The 19,109-nt window shown below is 43.6% G+C and overlaps 1 protein-coding gene across 1 annotated transcript in view; it reads right to left on the reverse strand.

Annotated features, from left to right (window-relative positions):
* Positions 1-1,353: 1,353 nt before the first annotated feature.
* POPDC1 (popeye domain cAMP effector 1) overlaps positions 1,354-19,109 on the reverse strand; it is a gene marked incomplete at its 3' end in the record, with an annotated part of 29,756 nt that continues 12,000 nt past the window's right edge. Inside the window, exons 5-7 of the mRNA XM_081094804.1 lie at positions 17,155-17,322; positions 16,077-16,218; positions 1,354-1,478 (exon numbers count right to left, since the gene is read on the reverse strand). Of these exons, the coding sequence (XP_080950930.1) occupies positions 1,354-1,478; positions 16,077-16,218; positions 17,155-17,322 (435 nt within the window). The remainder of the gene's footprint in view (positions 1,479-16,076; positions 16,219-17,154; positions 17,323-19,109) is intronic.

Genomic DNA, 19,109 nt, shown 5'->3' on the forward strand with positions numbered 1-19,109 from the left:
ACTTAACTCTGGTGCCGTGTCACATACAGAAATTTTTTGATCTTTGCAACCATAGTAAAACAAAGATGTATATTTTTGATATTTATTTTGTATATTTAAATGCCATTTAACAAAGAAAAATCAACCAAAAATATGAGTTCGCATGTCACCTCTGACAAGCGTGTTATAGGTTCGCCATCACTGTACTAGGGGATGAAACAAAACATCAATGGGTATGAAGCCGCACAGCCGGTCAACGGGCTTCGCCCAACTGGGTGCCACAATCACACCCCCCAGACTGACCATGAGTCAAGCCAGCTCCTCATTCCCCACCAGCCAAACACCACCGTGTCCTAAAATGTGGTTCTGGTAGAGAGGAGAGTGGAATCAAGGCCCTCATAGCAATAGCTAGGCTGGGCGTCCATGGCACGGCCGTGGCCGACCCCTGGCCCCACAGAACTGGGTGTCTGTTAAAGGGACATCTACGGCTGGAAGAACAACCTGAAACTTCAGAATCCTGACCAAAGGATGAAGCTGCTCTGTGCCACTCGCTCGGCCACCTGACTCTCCTCTCCTCCCCGCCCCAAGTGAAGTGTTTCCACACCAGATGTGTGGGGTGAGATGGCTCCAAACCCCAGGTGAGTGGCTGAAAGCTGACACCGGGCTCAGAACCACTTCCATCTGTTAATCTTTCCAGCTTTAGGTTTCAGGACTGATGTATGAATAGCATAATACAAGGGTAATGTGAGCGAAGTCTGATGCTTTGTTCATTATCAAGCTATCTATACAACGTCCACGGAAGGCAATCTAGTGGGGTAATGTGTCTGGCCTGGTAGAAAAATAAACACCAGTCGAATCACGTCTTTGTTTAAAATTTTCCATCTAAAAAAATCAATTGCAAAGCCTGAGATTCCCTGCTTTTTAATGCTACTGCAACCTCAATTTCAAACCTGCATTGTGTGCTAAAGCTATGGAATAGACAACGCCACCGCCATGGGAGAGAAAAAACTGCCTGTGAGCAAGATGAACCACAGCCTTGAAAAGTAAGTGGAAAGGCATTTGAATGGACAGAACACTAAGATTTTTAAAGTTAAAATGATAGTGTATCTAGAAAATACTTTGAAAATATGTATCTCAAAATAGAACTAGGTTTAGTCAGAAGGCTCAGGAAAACCACCACTTAAAAAGCTGACCAATAGAAAAGAGAGCTAAAATAACCTTCCCACTTTTGACTCTTCCTCACTTTTCTGCCCTTAGATTGTACCGTCTGGATGTCCCAAAGCGGAATAATCTAAGAGCAGTGACAAAGTGCTGGTATTTTTCAGGATTTCTTCAAGACCATTTCCATCTTCGTAACTTGGCTCTTCTCTCTGATCAAGGCAACTCATGGACTTTAAATGTTTTTGGGGACACGGGTTCAAAGACTTCGTCATCGTCTTCCACTCCTTCTTCTATTGGTTTCATCTTGGCTGAGGCGCGCTGGTGTGGGGAGGACACATCTGTCAGAGACACAGAAAGGAAAGCCACTTAACGTGCAGTCTGTCCTGACGCTGGGGTGATGCACCAGTTTCAAACTCCAACCGGAAAACAGAACTCCCTGGGAATCTATCGCTGGTACCACGAATGGAGTTTCCCTTAACACTATATTTTCAATCCAGCATTTCAATAAGACAACCAAATCAGGAGGTGGAAGACATTCCACTGCGTGTGCTTGTGTGATGAGCTTCTCAGACATCCCAGTCCCTAGTGGGTTGCCCTAAAGTCTGTTTAGGAATCAGAATGTTCCTACATGAATATCAGACATGGTGACTGGAGTCCCTGGGAAGCTGATTTAACTCCTGATTTCCCTAAAGTATGGTTTTATTCTAAAACTATAGGCCCTCATACCATCTGTAGCACTACCTAAAAGAACGGTTCTTGCCACCAACTGTCCAGCCACGTTCTGGACTGACATGGAGATGGAGAGCGGGGGACAGTGGGGCAGGAAGAGGGGTCAAACCTGCAGGCGGAAGAGCCAGGTGGAGGAAATACAGTCCTAAGGAGCAAGGCATCCCAGGGCCTTACAGGATGCCATTTAATCAAAGGAACCAAGCAATGAATGATCCATGCATCCAGCCCTCATTCATTCACTCATTTACCAAAAGCTTATTGAGCATGTCCCATATACGGACTCCATGCCTGATGTAGAAAAAAAATATTGTCTGAAAGTAAGAGAGCATATTGTAAATAGGTGCAGAGACTCCTTGAGGTGCCTCATGAGCAGCTCACGTAAGCATAGACTCCCCTCCATACAGTTCCCACATTCAATGTCAGGATCCACCGTGTCAGGGTCCACCTGCTCGCCCACACCTGTGCACATTCTTGCTTCCCCCTAGCAGGACGGAGTGGTATTCAGCAAATGCTGAACTCGGGCTGGGTGTAAGGTTGATGATGGAAGAACAATGGGTGAAATCAGACTCTTCAAATGCTTGCTGTACAACAAAGGCAAGTAGCAGGATCTTATAAAGACAGGAATCAGAATGGCTATAAGAAATTTATACTGATCAGCTGTTAAACCTTGGCAAGAGTCAGCAGCAGCCAGCAGGGCCGGCCAGCCCTGAGAGCAGGCTGGAGTCAGCGAGGAGGGTCAGGGACCAGCAGGGGGCCCCACGGCACAGGGGCAGGCGGCCTGCACAGTGGTCAAGACCAGAGGCTGAGGAAACAATTCCAGGGTCAAGGCCCCGTTCTGCCGCTTCCTGCTGTATGCCTTGTGCTCCATTACTGTGCCTCTCCAGGCCTCAGCTGCCCTATCTGTGGAAAGGAGATATTCACAAGACCTGCCTTCTAGGGTTGTTGGGAGGATTAAAGAAAAATGTGCTTAGCAGGGTGCTGGGCACATAGAAAATGTCACTAAATGTCATTTCTTATTGACGACATAGTCACTGCCATACACCCAGGGAAATGCCACTACCAACAGCCACATCTTCCAACATAAAAAGGTCATCATTGTGCAGGCCCTGGCTCTGCTATAGTTTATGTGTTTGTTGTACACACACAGAAATTATTCACTTTCAAACATTTACAATCAATTAAAATACTGAGTTTCTGGAAAGACAACTACTGACCGAGGGTAGAAAAGAAGCCTGTATGAAAGTCCCAGAATGAACTTCTGTCACAGAGCACAAGGGCTTTGTGTCCTTTCTTGCACAGGCGATACCAAACACAACCTCCGATTCACAGGTCGGCTCAGGTGGCAATGAGTTCTGTCTGTGTGACCTTGGGCAAATTACTTCACTTCTCTGTGCCTTGATTGCCCTATCAGCAAAACAGAAGTAATCATAATAATATTACCTACTTCATATGGCTGTTTGGATGAATAAGTGTCTTCATACTTGTAAAGTTCTTACTCAAATCAGTACGTGGGATATGATAACACTTTGTAAATATTTGTAAGTCAATCAAATCAGTGAATGAATATGGTCTTTGGAGGGCAATAGCCTAAAGAATTGGGAAACTGGTTAACGTTCATTATTGCCCATAAGGATGGCAAAGAAAGGAAATGGGACTAGTGCTTGAATATGGGTCTGTGTTTCTCAGTCTAAACTGGCCTGAGTGCAGCACAGTTGTTGTTGTTGTTGTTGTTGTTGTTGTTGTTGTGTGTGTGTGTGTGTGTGTGTGTGTGTGTATGTTTTACCAGTAGCCATGGCTTCCATCATATTTCTAGCCTCAAGTTATGATTGAGTCTCATGAAATATTAAGTTAGGCTGAGTATTTGCAATCAGACAAAACCCTCAGAACAAACACGATAGCACCTCTAAGAGCATTAAGCCAAATCAATAATGTAGCACTTTCAGACATAATTGTATGCTACACATAACAGAAACACATCCAGTTCATTTTGACTGGGGAAGTGAGACCAACTGATCTCTACTTTTTAAGCCCATCTATCAAACCAGGGGTGACACACTACGGTATCCTGAGGCTGCTATCTACACTGGGGACAAAATGCTCCGACCCTCCCACTGCCTCGCTAATCGCCGTGTTTCCTCACTGAGAGAAAGTGAAGAGAGGGCCCCAAACAACGGGAAGTGATCTAGTGAAAACTCTCCAAGAACTTCCAGCTTCTCTGTGAAATAACTGATTCTGTTCCCACTGTATTGCCTGGGAAAGAAAGGGCTGTGGTGGTTACTCCATAACATTACAGACAGTCCTGGGCTGGGGTCCAGGAGTCTCCAGGGAGGGCCTCCTTCCCGTCTAGTCCACGCTCTGGCAAGCTCACGACCCCCAAATCCAACCCATCCCTCTCTTCTCCTCCTCGTGCTTTTCTCTCCACCTGGAATGGTCTCTCCATTCCCATCCCTTCCCGCCAAATTCCTATCCATGCCTCAAGGTGGAGTTCAAACCCACCTCCTTCACTTGTGGTCTTCCCTAATTGCTTCTGTGGGGGATTCTATTCTCCTCCAAACAACCACAGCCCTTCCACGTTCTGCACCACACTGTGGTCATAAGAACGGGCACCTCTCCCTTCCTGGAAAACAACATCCGAAAGGTTGTGACCACAGCCCCCCTCTCCTGCAGCCTCGCAGCGCACCCCACACATAGCCAGGTCCTTGATAACTACTTAGTACATGAAAAAAACCCTCCTCCGTAACTCGGCCTTCAGAAAGCTGATGCTGAGGACATGGGAGAAACACAGGGCCATCACATTTCATCTCTGATGGGTCAATCCCCACCTCCCCACCACCACCACCACTACCACCATGGGGCACAGCAGCATTCAAGCGTCAGCAGGTCTTGGGCTTACAGTAAGCCCTCACTATGAAAAGGGACTGTTATCAGCACATATATTCTGTGTCATGTTCCAAGGGACATCACTTTAGAATAATTGGCTGATTTGACAGTGCTTACAGCAAAGAGTACTGGCCGCCGCGTAAACATCAATAAGGCACCTACAACCAAGTTTTCATCCAATCAGCCATACAAGTCTCTGAGCAACCGAAGGGTTAAATCTTGGGGAAATAAAAACAAATCAGACATAGTCTCTGACTCTCTTATTTGTCAACACACTTTTCAGAGTAATTCATTCTCCTCGCATCCCTACTAATATTTCTACTTAATACCCAGAAGCTGAACCTGAAAAAACTGTGAAAGCAAACAGAGTGGGGGAGCTGCCCTGGGTGAATGCCTTTCTCACCTGGGAATGAACCAGGTGGAAACACATCTGGCAGGATAAGCCAGCTGGCCCTAATAGCCCTATGGGATTGCATTCTTCTGCTAAAGCTCTTTTCTCATGGAGAGCACTAAATTCGCTTTCATTTCAGGCTTTGTGGCTGGGTTAGAACCCACAAGTCCCCAGGTCCCAGTTCCCACAACTGTGCCTGTTGCTCTTTCCCCACCGGCAGATGCACCTGACGTTTTGCAACAGAAACTCGGTCTCACTGTAACTGCCAGAAGCAGCCCAGCGCCAGCTGGCTGCCTGAGCCCTTGATAGGAGTCACGGCCACAGAGAGTGCACACTCTGCACCAGCTAGTTAGCCTGGGCCTCCTGCACCACCGAGGGCCAGGTAGGACGTTCACCTGGCCCCACCCGTCACTGTCACAGCCAGAAGAAAGGCGGGCTTCCAAGAGCAAGAGTGAGGAGCTCACCTGGCCCATAGACCCAGTGCTCTCCAACCTCAGCAGGACGCTGTGGCTCAGTGGAAGGAAAGAGCCCATCACTACGCAGCTAGAAATCATTATTTTGTCCACTAATGAATCCAAACCCAATATGGAGTGCGAAGAGAGAGAGAGAGAGGAGATGGAGGGAGGGGAGGGGGAGAGAGAGAGAGAGAGAGAGGAGATGGAGGGAGCGGTGGGGGAGAGAGAGAGAGAGAGGAGATGGAGGGAGGAGGGAGAGAGAGAGAGAGAATATTCTGCTCTAAGGGAACGATCTTACATTTCACAAGCTGAACATTATTAAATTCTTTCTACAAGTTTGCCTGCCTTTTTCATTAATTTTAGGCACTGATGCATCATCAGACATTTGCCCAGAAGGCCTAATATCTTACCTAGATGTGAGAGCATGAGGAGGAGGGGAGAAAGTGAGCTTATCTTTCGTGAAGTGCTTTTCAAATTACTTTTGCCCCTCCAGGACACTGCTATGAGGTCATGACCTCAGCACAATATTTTTACTTTTCATTTCTTTCAAATTCAAGAGAAGCGAATACTTCCATAGCCATACATTTTCCAGAAAACTGAGTTTTATCTTCTATTACAACCGCTTCTACAGTTGGGAGACAAAGAGGTAAACTCTCTCCTTTGGTGCTTATTATAATAAAAAGAGATAATTAGCATTATTTTGTTGCTATTAGCTATAGTCACCTCCCAATTGGCTCAGGCTGCCAAGTAACAGAGTTTATAATAAAAAGTATGTAAAGCAAATAGTCTCAGGCTGAACTGCGATCCAAACTTATCTGGTATGAAATTGTTAGATACGTCAGGAGTTACTGTTGCTTGCGGGACTTTCATAGGACACCAGGAACAAAAGTAACTTCTGCCCAAAAGACCTCCACGACCCTTCCACCCATACCAATGCCCCCAGAAGGCACAGCCCACGGGGCAGAACTCATGGCAGAACCACACTCCCCGTGGGTTCCGCTGAGAAAGGGAACTGTGGCACCAGGCAGCCATTCCAAGGGTAAGAAAGAAAAACTCAATCTCAAAAGCATGGGCTTGAGCCAATGTAGGAGGCTGAGACTTTGGAGAGCCCGGAACTGAACCTGGACACCCGCACTCGTGCTAGCGCACAGGTGTGATGACACCACGGACACCCACGGGGACTGGGGTCCGAGAAGCCGTCTCTCCTCACAGACCTGCTCACACGGCAGCGAGTAGCCGATCCTAGCTGAAGGAGACAAGCTTGCTATCAAGACTCTGACGGGCCCGGCCAGCGTGGCTCAGTGGTTGAGCATCGATCAACCTATGAACCAGGAGGTCACAGTTCTATTCCTGGTCAGGGCACATGCCCAGGTTGTGGGCTCAACTCCCCAGTGGGGGTCATGCAGGAAGCAGCTGATCAATGATTCTCTCTCGTCATTGATGTTTCTATTTCTCTCTTCCTCTGAAATCAATAAAAATTAAAAAAAAAAAAAGGCCCTGGAGAGTCTTTATCAAAGTACACGTCGGCCATGGGCCTCTGTGGAGGGTGGGCTCAGGCTGTGCCACCAGCCCCTTCTGTCTTCCTGAGGTCCCAAGAGAATTACAGTGCCATATCTTTCCGTGTATAAGACGCCCCCTCCCCCCACTTTTCCAACCCAAAATTAAGAAATCAATATTTTAAACATTTTGCTGGTTTTTCTCTTACGGCCTTCTTCTTTTTTGGCATCTTAAAGAGTTGTTCTTCCTGTTTTCTCCACTGTCTGATCATACACTCAGTGGGAGGAGGTCCAAATTGTCTCTCTGCAGCTCTATTTCCATGCTCTTTTGCGTAGCTGATTACGTTGTTTGAAGTTTGCAGAGTAAGACAATCGCTTACCAGTACTTATCTTTTTATTTTTTGACATCTTTATGGTCTCAGAACGTTCCAGTCCCTGTTGCATCTGCACACTCTCTACCTCTACCTCCACCTCCAATAATGACATCAGCTGATGTCAGTAACAATAAGGCTTGTGACTGGAAAAAGCCTGTTTGACAAAGTATGGGCAGCTACGCACCTCCACGGCTCCCTCCTCGGCTGCCTTCCATGTATAAGACACCCCTCGATTTTCAGTCTCATGATTTTAGAAAAAAATAGCATCTTATACATGGAAAGATACAGTAAGTCACAGGGATGTAAATCACAGCCTAGAGAATATAGTCAATAATACTATAATAACTATGCGTGGTGTCAGGTGGGTGCTAGTCTTATCCGGGGGAGCACCTCAAAAGTTATATAAATGACTAACACTATGCTGTATACTTGAAACTAATATAATATTAGTTTCAATGACTAACACTATGCTGTATACTTGAAACTAATATAATATTCAATGTCAACTATACTTGAAAAAAAAAGAGAGAACCACAGGAAGCTTTTGATACATGGACCAGGAAGGTCATACGGAACGGTCAAAATCCCGATGTGGAGTAATAAAACCTTGGGTAAGAGAAACTGCCTTTCACAGACTTCTGTCCTTATTAAGCTTATTTCGACTGCAGTGTGCTTCTCATTGTCAGGCCTGAGAGCCTTGCCTAGCAGGCAAAGTACCAGACGTATTTGTTGTTCTCAAATCCAGAGTGAAGGTCACCTCTGCTCTAGGGAATAAACAACCGACATCAAGTTGGATCTTCAGATAAATTCAGTTCCATAATATGAAGTTTGTCAAGCGCCATTTCTCTGCTTCAGAAAGACACTTAAAAAAAAGGAGCAACCCCTCTGTAAACTATTCAACGTAATGTATGATTTCCCCATCTCCTCTGTTATTTTAATGACATTTTCTTTATTCCTTTCAAGGTGTTCTTATTTTTATTATCTTTGGCCATCTGGCCAACTGCTTTAGCAAGCAATTAAAGACCATACAGGGCTTTAGAATTTTAGTTATAGTATACAATTTCTGGTGAATGGGGCTGGGGAAGGATTTAATGGCTTCTTTGCTAGAAAGATTATCATCCATTTTCCTGCCTTTGACTACTTATATTGGAATTTTTTTTAAATTAAAAAACATTTTAGTGAGGCCATAAGATATTTTTTGAATAAAAAATTAAGTTTGATTGAAGCTTTCTGAACAATAATGCTAAAGTGCAGGTACGGCCCTTGTACTTCACTTCTCTCCGAGGGACTCAGCACCAGCAAGGAGGTGTTCGAGTCAGGGCCAATGAGGAGGATGGAGGAAGTCAGTGGCTCCCATGAGGAGGTTTTCTGTGGCCCAAGGTCAATTTCTGACTACTCAGAGGGACGGTCAGGGCTGTGAGCTGCACGCCACAGGGCTGAGCAGCCAAGGAATGGCGAAAGTCCTGCAGCTCCTTCCCGCCCCAAAGAAAAAGCTACAGGGCTGCAGAGACGGTGGACAAATGCAAACAGGGAAGCTGGTCCCAGACGGCAGCTGAGCAACAGACCAGAGAATCACCACTCTGGGAGAGGGAGGAGGAGGGGGGACTGTGAGAAAGGCCTCACGCAAAAGGGGGCAGGCACTGATGAACTGAGAAGGTGAAGATGTAAGATAAGAAAATGAAAGGATAAGGAGAACGAAGGGCAACCGAAGATACCCATAAAAACAGAAAGCAGTATGAAAAGGCATGATTCAAATAGGAGCCAACCACTAGGAGATTGTAGTTAAGAAGTGAAAGGGATTTCACCTAAAAGAATGATAAGAAGCTAGAAGATACTGGGGATATAGTGAATAAGGTGGCCACACAAGCAAAGCAATAAAAAAAAAACAACCTTTAGGGGAAAAAGGAGGGTCAAACTATGGAGCAAACGGTGGCATGATTTCTGTGTTGTGCACCAAAGCCAAATCCATTCATACTTGACATTAGGAACCTTGGCACAGAACAAGAGTCGTGACATTGAAACCAAAAAGAAAGAAATGTAGTCACAGCCAATTATTTGGTTTTGAATAAAGCATAATAACGTCAACATTTTTATTGGCTTTCAATTCTTCAGAACAACCCATAGACCAAGGAAGACCTACTTACAGTTACCAAAGAGAACAGTGTTCGTGCCACTGAGCTGTACACTTAAAAATGGGCAAGATGGTAAATTTTATGTTATGTGTATTTTATCACATTTTCTAAAAAACTTAAAAAAAGAAGAGAGAACAGAATGCATATGCCATCAACCTTGATTGTTTAAAAGTTAAAGAAGAGCCCACAGCAGTATGAAGGCAGAGGGGGAAAGAATAAGAAAGGGTAGTGATACTAATGCTTTCACCTTTAAAAATGCCCAGAGCAGAAAAGAAATGGGGGTTTATTGTGTTATTGAATGTCACAGAGATAAAGAATACAACCTAGTGAGCAGAAGGGGGAAGGGAGTTAAAAGTGAGCTAAGTTAGGTTGGTGGTTAAATCAATACATAACGGCACATTATTTAACATCTGGACAAACACTGCTCCAAAGTGACAGCTCCCGGGGAGCAATTATTTGGAGGGATCACTTCTTTTCACTAGCGATTTTTTTTTAATGTTTGATATCTATGTGTATATATTAACTTGATAAGTTTTTAGATTTTTTACTAAAAGATGAAAAATGTACAACTATAAATTCCCTTTGTAGTCATTTTACAGATAAGAAAGTGCTGTGAGCATACAGGCCATCTAAAGGATTGGGGCGGGCGGGGTTCTGGAGGCAGACAGCACGGCCCCTGCTGGCTGGGGACCAAGGACCCAGAGGAGATCAACGTCACACTCCTCTACCCTAGAAGGGGAAAATGCAACACTTACGGCACCAGGTGGTGGTGAAGATTAAATGAGAACATGTTGGAAAGTGGTCAGCTGCCACGGCAGTGGTTACATATCCCCAGACAAGTTCACGCTCACATATGGATGTGGGTATTGTAAGGAAAACAGCAAAGCAAGAACTTCAACACTTCTTTGTTTCGGGGCTAGCCCAGGAGCCGTGGCCAGGCTTTGAACCTCCCTCAGCTGCGCTCCATCTCTGCAGGGGGGGGTGCTGCGGGGTGGGTCTGAGGCCTGTCCCTGGCTCTGCCTCCCTGTCCCTGCGCCTGATCACATCTCCTCTCCAGCTGTCCGCATGAAAGCATGCTGTTTGTAAGTCGACAGTTGTTCTTGTTCGCAGGGGGAATGAAATGCAAATGGAGTTGAACAGACTATTTCATGGAACCAGTCTTGAAACTAAGAATTGGCTGTTTGCATCTTTCCAGGTAAATAAATAGATAAGAGAGCTGAGAGAAGGTCCTTACGTCAGCTATGTTGCTAGTGTTTGTGGACAAGAATGCTAACCGGATGCAAGCTAGCCAGACTGAAAGCATACTTGGGCAACTAGGTCATATGGAATTAGTAGACGCACAAAGCACCATTTTGACATTAATAACAAAAAACACTAGGAAAGGTTTTATTTGCCAGTAAGAGATATCTCTAAATAGTTCATAGTTGTTTTTTAAATAATCATAATTGTTAAGCATAATTCTGAAAAAAATAGATGGTTTAAACCTTTAAACGATGAGTTCCATGTCAGGAGTATACTGCCTATATTGCCTCAGGGTTAAAAACAACAACAAGCAAGCAGCAAGACAAACAATAGATTATTTAACCCCAATTAACTAAAATAAAGTTCTGCAACTAAAGGAAACACAATATGTCCCCCTGTTGCCATGACAATACCTGTGTTCATCACCAGTTATCAGTGACGAACTGCCAATGACAATGTGTGTGTGTGTGTGTGTGTTACACATTACATGTGGGGAGCAAACCTCATAAGGTAGAGATCTAGGCACCTGAGAAGCACCTTGGTCCAGGAGCAGAGAGAAGCAAGCTCATGTCCACACGAGGGCATTACATCCTCTCACATGTTCTGAACACCTTGTCCCTTCTGGTCTTCCTATGAACATAAGGTTAAAAAGCCTGGCCAAGGCTCCCAGGCTAGCCCATGAAACTCAAGTACCGGAAGCAAGCAAGAAGAGTTAAATTAAGTGGATTCTGAGCTACTGAATAAACGGGGAGAAACCATTTTTTTCTTGGGCTATCTGGTTACTCCACTTTCTCCCCTTTAAACGAGAATTTGATGTGGAATGCAGACTCTGTGTCGTAGAGAGCAGTGATCTTGCTTCGGATTAAGCATCATGCAAGGTGTAAAACAGAGCACAACGTAAGAACTGGGCCAGCAGAAATTTCTCTGAAATGGTTCACCTAACGTTTCCCCTCACCAGTTTCTGAACGGCATTTCTGTTACACTGCACATATGCTGTGTAATGCTATGAAGTGTGTGTGTAGTGTTATATCCCACACGGGGCAAGATGTTTAAATAGTGCCTTCACCAGAACCTCTGCAAGCCCCTAGATCACGTACCAGTGGACAGAAAATACAAGAAACACTGTGATCACCACCAGGAGGATGCAATCAACAAAATTCCAAAATGTAGGGAACCCTATGGCTAGCTGCTAAAGGTGTAGTTCAGGACCGGACACATTGGCATCACGTGGTATCTGTTAACCAGGTGGAATCCCAGGCCCCACCCCTGTCTGCCCATCTGCATTAGAAGCATTAATAAGAGCTCCACTTGATTCATATGCTCCTTTATGTTTAAGAATCAATGTTCTGCCCTGGCTGGTGTGGCTCAGTTGGTGGGAGTACCATCCTATTCACCAAAAGATCCCGGGTTCGATTCCTGGTCAGGACATACACCTAAGTGGTGGATTCAGTCCCTGGGCCTGGTCAGGGAATGTGCAGGAGGCAACTGATCGATGTTTCTCTCTCAAATCTCTCTCTCAAAATCAGTGAAAGTGTCCTCAGGTAAGGCTTAAAAAAAAAAAAGAATCAATGTTCTATAGGACAAAAAACCCCAAAACAAAACAAAAATGCAGAAACACACACAGAGAGAGACAGCCAAAAATAAAAGGGAAGCTCAGAGATTAAGAGACTTTAGGGATGTATCAACCAAATGCAAATGATATGTGCCGATACTGATTTGCATTTTAATGTTTAGATCTACTACATTATTTGAGTTAATGACGAACTGGAATGTAAAAGTTGTTTAATTAGGAAAAATATATGAAATACGTTTAATTTTTAGAGAGTAGCATTGCTTGCAATTCTGTGAGCACATGCGAGGCAAAGTGAAAGCTAACCAAAAGCTAAAAGTCTGAAGAAGACAAATGGTTAATTTCAAATGTTCCTGTTAGAACCCTCATACAAAGAATATGAGGAGAATTTCAGCGAAATGGAAATTCACCAGTCCAGGAACACCTACTTGCAGCACTGTGTGGTTATAATGAAGGGTAGGAGGGTGGGAGGTTTCTCCAATGAAGCAGGCCGGAGGGGAGGCTGTGGCTCTGGGCAAGCGCTACCTTCTCCTGAGTGTAGGGGACTCCCCTGCGGCAGGGAGAACAATAGCAGCTGCTGTGCCTCCTGCAGAGCTGGCAGGTCCAAATGCAAGAACGGGGTGAGAGTGGCCTCTAAACTATAAAGGGCCAATCAAATGGTATATGCATTTTTCTTTTCTTTTTGATACACAGAGACAATATGTTCTAACAGCATGGGCTTTGGAATCACACAGGATACCTAGGTCTGCAATGCAGACCTCCCCCTCACTCCCAATGAGGCGAATAAACATCTCATGTTCCCATTTCCTCACCTGTAAAGTGAAACAATACTCACTGTGATAGATTGTGTTATTGTCAAAATGCCTGCTTTCCCTCCCTCCCTCACTCAGGAGGATTCAAGATCCATTCACTAATGGTGGTTCTGGCCAAATGACTTCTCTGGTCCAGAGAACATGAGCGGAAGTGGCGGGGCTGTAAGAGCCATGACATGACTCTGCCACACTGCCTTCCCTCTGCCAGGAGTGGCAGTAGCCCAAACAGTGACTGCTCCTTCCACATCCCAGAGCGAGCTGGACACGGGCCTGGAGCAGCACTCACTGTGCACGTGAGCAAGAAAGCAGCCTCTTCCTCACAGAGAGTTGGGGACTGCCTGGTAGTGCCTCATCATCTAGCAAAAACTAATCTGCCCACCTCTGTGCAGGAGTCCAGTGCCCAGGCCATGTGGCTATGTACAGAGGGGACCTGGAAAATACTAGCTGCTACTGTCAGTGGACGTTTGTTCCCTTCTCTCCATCAGCATTTTGAGAGCAGCTGCCAGGCTGTTCACTTGCACATCAGAAACTCGAATAGTAAGAGCTTAGTCACTAGTTTTAGGGACCTACCCTTTACTAAGACCTCACACATGCTCAAAATGTGGTAGATTTTGTTATTTCAGCCCGACAGTCCTAGGAGATTGATTCTGCATTCTGTTTTATAAGGAATGTAATTTGTAATGGAAAAGCAGGAGGCATATTGATGGGACTGGCAAATGAAAAACAACAGCCTTTAGTACTTCTGAGCTAACATGTAAGAGAAACAGGAACTGACCAGTTTCTAATGAATTATATGATAGAATTAGTAATTCATAATTTGTGTCAGTGTTGTGCTCAAGGCCTAATGTCTTTCATTAAAACTGCAGGAGGGAAGTCAAGAGATTCAGAGCGAGGACTGGTCAAAGGGAGCAGGCGTGAACAAGGATGTGCTGTGTAATTTACACACACACTCAAAAATATGCATGCATAGGTAGCTAGACACATTGGTATCAATGTGTGAGATCTTGCATAATAAACCTGAGGCTAAATAATTACATAAGCAACGTAAACAGGTTGCACACATTTCTTTCTTTCTTTTTTTGTACAGCAAAGTACTAAAGTCTAGTGAGACAAGGGAACAAGGAAATGAGAAGTGAAAATGTGGCCCTGCCCTGAAGGGCAGCACACGTCTTTACAAACACTGAAGCCTGAGTTAGCCGTGCAGGAGTGGCTGGATTACACTCCTGGTTTACTGTAGGGAAGAGGGAAGGAAACGGAGCAGGAGTTGTGACCAGATATGACAGACAGTTCATGTCGGATGAGAAAGGTCATGTGACTTCCCATAAGGCACACAGCTAATAATTATTAGAGCAAGAGCCAGGTTTGTATGCCCATGTGTGATCCATCCACTGAGCACCAGAAAACAGGTTTCCAGAGGCGAGTACAATACAGATGTTAATCTTGAAAACATGTTTTAATTCTATTTAAACAACATACCGTACAGAAGCTTTCCCCCCCTAAAATGTTTTTATCCCCAAAATATTTAGATTATACAATAAAATACTACAGAAAAACAAAACTGATTTTAAGACAACAAATGCTCATGCTATATATCACTGGTTCTCAGTGCTTCGTAAGCAAAACTGTGGAACTAAACAAAAGTAAGAACTACAAAAACAAGCTATTCTACAGGAAAAATAATCCACATACAATATTTAACTATAATTCCCTTTCTGTTGATCTTTCGTAGTAATTAATCACTACACATATAACTAAGATGGGTCCATTGGAAAACACTTCTTTAGCACCAAACTGTTTTAGTACATTTGACATGCTAGTAGACTGCAGGCTTTGGTTAACCTCAGTTACTTTTAAAAAGTAACTTTAGAATAAAATACAATCATTTCCAATTTCTCATTTGTGTTGCTCCTGAAATCTCCTTTAGGTACACAAAGTATTTCTATGCCTAGACTTTGCTTTGGAGGCTTGCACCAATTATATGGGCTTGCCAATCCTTTGTCAGTTGAAAGTATAGTTAAAATCCTTAATCCAATTTACCCAAAGCATCCAAAGTTACGCATTTACACAGACACTTAGGATTGCCGAATGTTTATTTACCTAAAAGTTACTCTGGATTAACATACATTTGGAAATAGTAATAGTTTTTAGTTTATGCAATGGGAGACTTTGTCTTTTTGCTATTTCCCATGAATTTGTTCAAAGTTCTTTTACTACCACTCTTGGAATAATGCGTAAAATAATTTTAAGCACTTAATTCTTAAAATAATCTAGCTTCTCTCATTTACTTACTAATCTTCAATATCTGTGTCATCAGTTGTACTTAAAATGTCTTAAACCAGTCTAAACTATGGAGAGATCTTGCAAAACATACTGCTTGGTGGTGTGTGAATGGGTAACTCACAGGGGTGTTGAGTGCCTCCTTCATTTCAGGGATAGTCCATTACCTGGTCTCACACTGAGATAACCAGCCAGCAGTAAAACACCCAGGAGTGGCTTGCTACCGTTTTTAACACATGGCTGGATCTAAGCTTTCACCAGGACTAAAATCATGAAAACAACAAAGACGAATACCCAGCAAAACGTAAGGACCCTTTCCCGTTATTCCAGTGAACCAGTATTTAAAAAAGTAGGTGCCAAAATCAGTGAACACGTTCTGAAACAGAAATAAGAGATCTAAAGTTGGATTTTAGCTGATATTATTAAAATAATCAGAAAAGATCTGATTATTTTTAATGATGCCTTTAGCTTGCCAAAGAGTTACTGGCAAAGTTATTTTTCTGGTCAAAGTTGTCATTTGTCTATTTCCAGTGCCGTCCGTCAGAATCCCAACATGTATCAGTTTTGGGCTAACTTACGGAGAGAGGACACGCTGGGGGTGCCCCGGAGGAACTGGTGTAAGCCGTCCTCGCTGTCACTGGAGCTGGCTATGCTGTTCCTCATTTCCAGCATGGAGATCTGCGTGCAGAGGCTGAGCTGGTGCTCCAACTTTTTGGCCTTCTGAAAGCAAAGTTTCAAGATTTCTGACATCTACGGGACTTAGATCATACATCCTCTATCACTGCATTTACTTTTCCTTGAAAAAAAAAAGTCTACCTGGTACCAAGTAAGTGCCCAATAAATGTCAGCTGTAATTTTTATTTTCTGGATATTACTATACATAATACAGTTAATATAATCCTTAGTCTATTTACTAAACTTAAAAAATAATAAGCACCAACCTAATTTGATAAACAGCCTAGACAAGATGACTTAAGGGAACACACGCCTATACTCATCATCCCTGGAGAACAACAGTACTTATCACAGAAATGATGTTTCCCAAGTTCTCTTCTGTGATCATTTTAATTTCCTTCTAAGTAAACATGGGGAAACGAAGATCAAATTGCAAATTGGTGAAGATCTATATAGCTCTGAAATCCCGAACTAAATTGCTACAGGCCTCCACCCTGTACCTCTCTAGCCACGTGTGGGCTTCCGGGGAAGGAGGCTGACCAAGAGGATGTGCAGGACTGGAAGACCCCAGGATTAAAATGCCAACTTCCTGCTCGCTGGGGTTCATCAGCATTGCTCAGTCTGCAACCTCCCCACTGCCCTGCCTGCACCCCTACTCCGCCCCCTGCTCACTCCGCCCCCCCACTCCCTCACACCCCTCATAGGCACCTTCCTTAGATTGTTTCACAGACTCTTTATGAAGAGGATAGCACCTCCTCACCATCCATGGAGATCCCTGACATTTACCACCTCACTCCGTAATGGCAAATGTGATCATTACAAAATGTCCTCACTCTTGAGAAATGAGTCCCAGAAACATTCCCACTTTACTTAACATTTGACTAATTAATGGAAATTCAGGAAACTATATATTGTATTAAGTGAGGTATACCTCACTGTACATATTTATTTAACAAAATAAACACACCCAGAAAAACTTACTTTATCATTTAAGGTGGGGTCATTCAATGAGTAGAGCTTATTTGTAATGTCTTTTCCTATAAGATACCTAAATATTTCATACAGGAAAGGTTCGGATTCCAGGAAGTAAGTTAATCTTTCTCTTGACCAGCATAAAAATCTGCAGTTATCGTCTGCAACAATGGTGACCTGACAATGAAACAGAGAAAGAAAAAAGTACATCTATGTATATGAATTATGACTACAGTAATTTGGGGAAGAGCAGAGTAGAATAATTTAGTGGATATTATGATAGCAATGATTTATCATATTAGTTAAATTAAAATAAGATCCATACACCTAAGCTTCTATAACCATGTGTAAAATTATGTTTAAAACCAAGCGGTCTGGAGACTAAATAAAAGCAAATTCTCCGAGTTTTATTGTTGTTTCGTGAAGTCTGGTGACAGAAGAGTGGCCACTGTCAATAGCACTGCCGTAGAGCGTGTAAGGAAACACACACACAAAAAACTGAGGTAAGATTCGTGAAGCCAAGTTATAGATGAAAGACTTTCTCTAGCTAAGTCTGCAAACACACAGGAGAGAATGACTCATGAATCAGTTTTAGGGCCTCAGCTGTTACTAACACACATGGCCAGCAGGGGCCTTCTCTGGGTCTTTCTCTCCTACTATTTACTGAGTGTGACCTTTCAAGACTAGCTCCAATCAGTGCATCCCACTGGGGACACACAGAGATCCTGCCGTTAGATCAGCCCTGGGAAACCGTACCCTTTCCTTAAGTCTTATGACACCGAAAAGTGGGAAAGTACTGTAATTGCACTACAGAGAGTTCAAGTATTCCTCCAATAAATCCTTTCTCCAGGGTGAGGGAAGCTAGTGGCAGGAAGCTCTTCCTCCCGGGCAGGTCCCCTTCCATCAGTTAGTACTTCTCTGTGCTTCGGTGGCTCTCACAGCCCTGCATCCTGACACATCTGTCTCTCCTGAGCACGATGACAGGAGGGACAGTGCACCTTCATGTCTGGATGTCTGTGTCCAGCACAGAGTGGTGCTCAGTGCATGTTTATCATGTGAAACAATTAGCAAATGAACACGAATACTGTTGAAGGAAGAAACCATTTTTCTATCTCAACACGAAACCCCAGGCCTATCCAGGTAGGAAATTAATAAAGGCTTGTTTAACTGATATAAAGTAATATCTGGGCCTCACAGCAAATATTTCCAAAGGAGCTCTTTCCCCTTTGTTAGTAAAAAAATTAAACCTATTTCAGAAGACAAGGGGTATTTATGTCTACTAAGAGAGACAACGGCCAAAACCGGTTTGGCTCAGTGGATAGAGCGTCGGCCTGCGGACTGAAAGGTCCCAGGTTCGATTCTGGTCAAGGGCATGTACCTTGGTTGCAGGCACATTCCCAGTGGGAGATGTGCAGGAGGCAGCTGATCGATGTTTCTCTCTCATCAATGTTTCTAACTCTTTATCTCTCTCCCTTCCTCTCTGTAAAAAATCAATAAAATATATTTAAAAAAAAAAAAAGAGACAACGGAAAACCCAGCTTCTCTCAGTAGCTGAAATCTGATCTTTACAAATCAGAGAGTTTGGCTACTTTAAAAAGTAGGTCAATACTCTTAGGAAAAAAAATTTGTAATTATTTATTATCTCAAAAGTGGGAATCTCCAAAATCAAATACACTGAATTTAAAAAATGTGTTAGCAGCTCTGTGATCTCATAAAATACTAAAATCCATTCATTCTTTCAACATATATTATTATGCATGTATTTAATTCCAGACACTGTTCAAGGCACTGAGCTCACAATGATGAACAAGAAAGACAAGATCTTACCCTGTGAAGCTTGCATGCTAGTGAAGGAAGCTGATAGTAAATAAATGAACTATGACACCCTCAAGTGGCAGTGTTTGACAAATATAGAAAGGGGACAGCAGTAGAGAATGATTAGGGAATGACAGTCAAATATAATG

The sequence above is a fragment of the Myotis nattereri genome, assembly GCF_964212035.1.
Source record: "Myotis nattereri genome assembly, chromosome: 6".
NCBI lineage: Eukaryota > Metazoa > Chordata > Mammalia > Chiroptera > Vespertilionidae > Myotis > Myotis nattereri.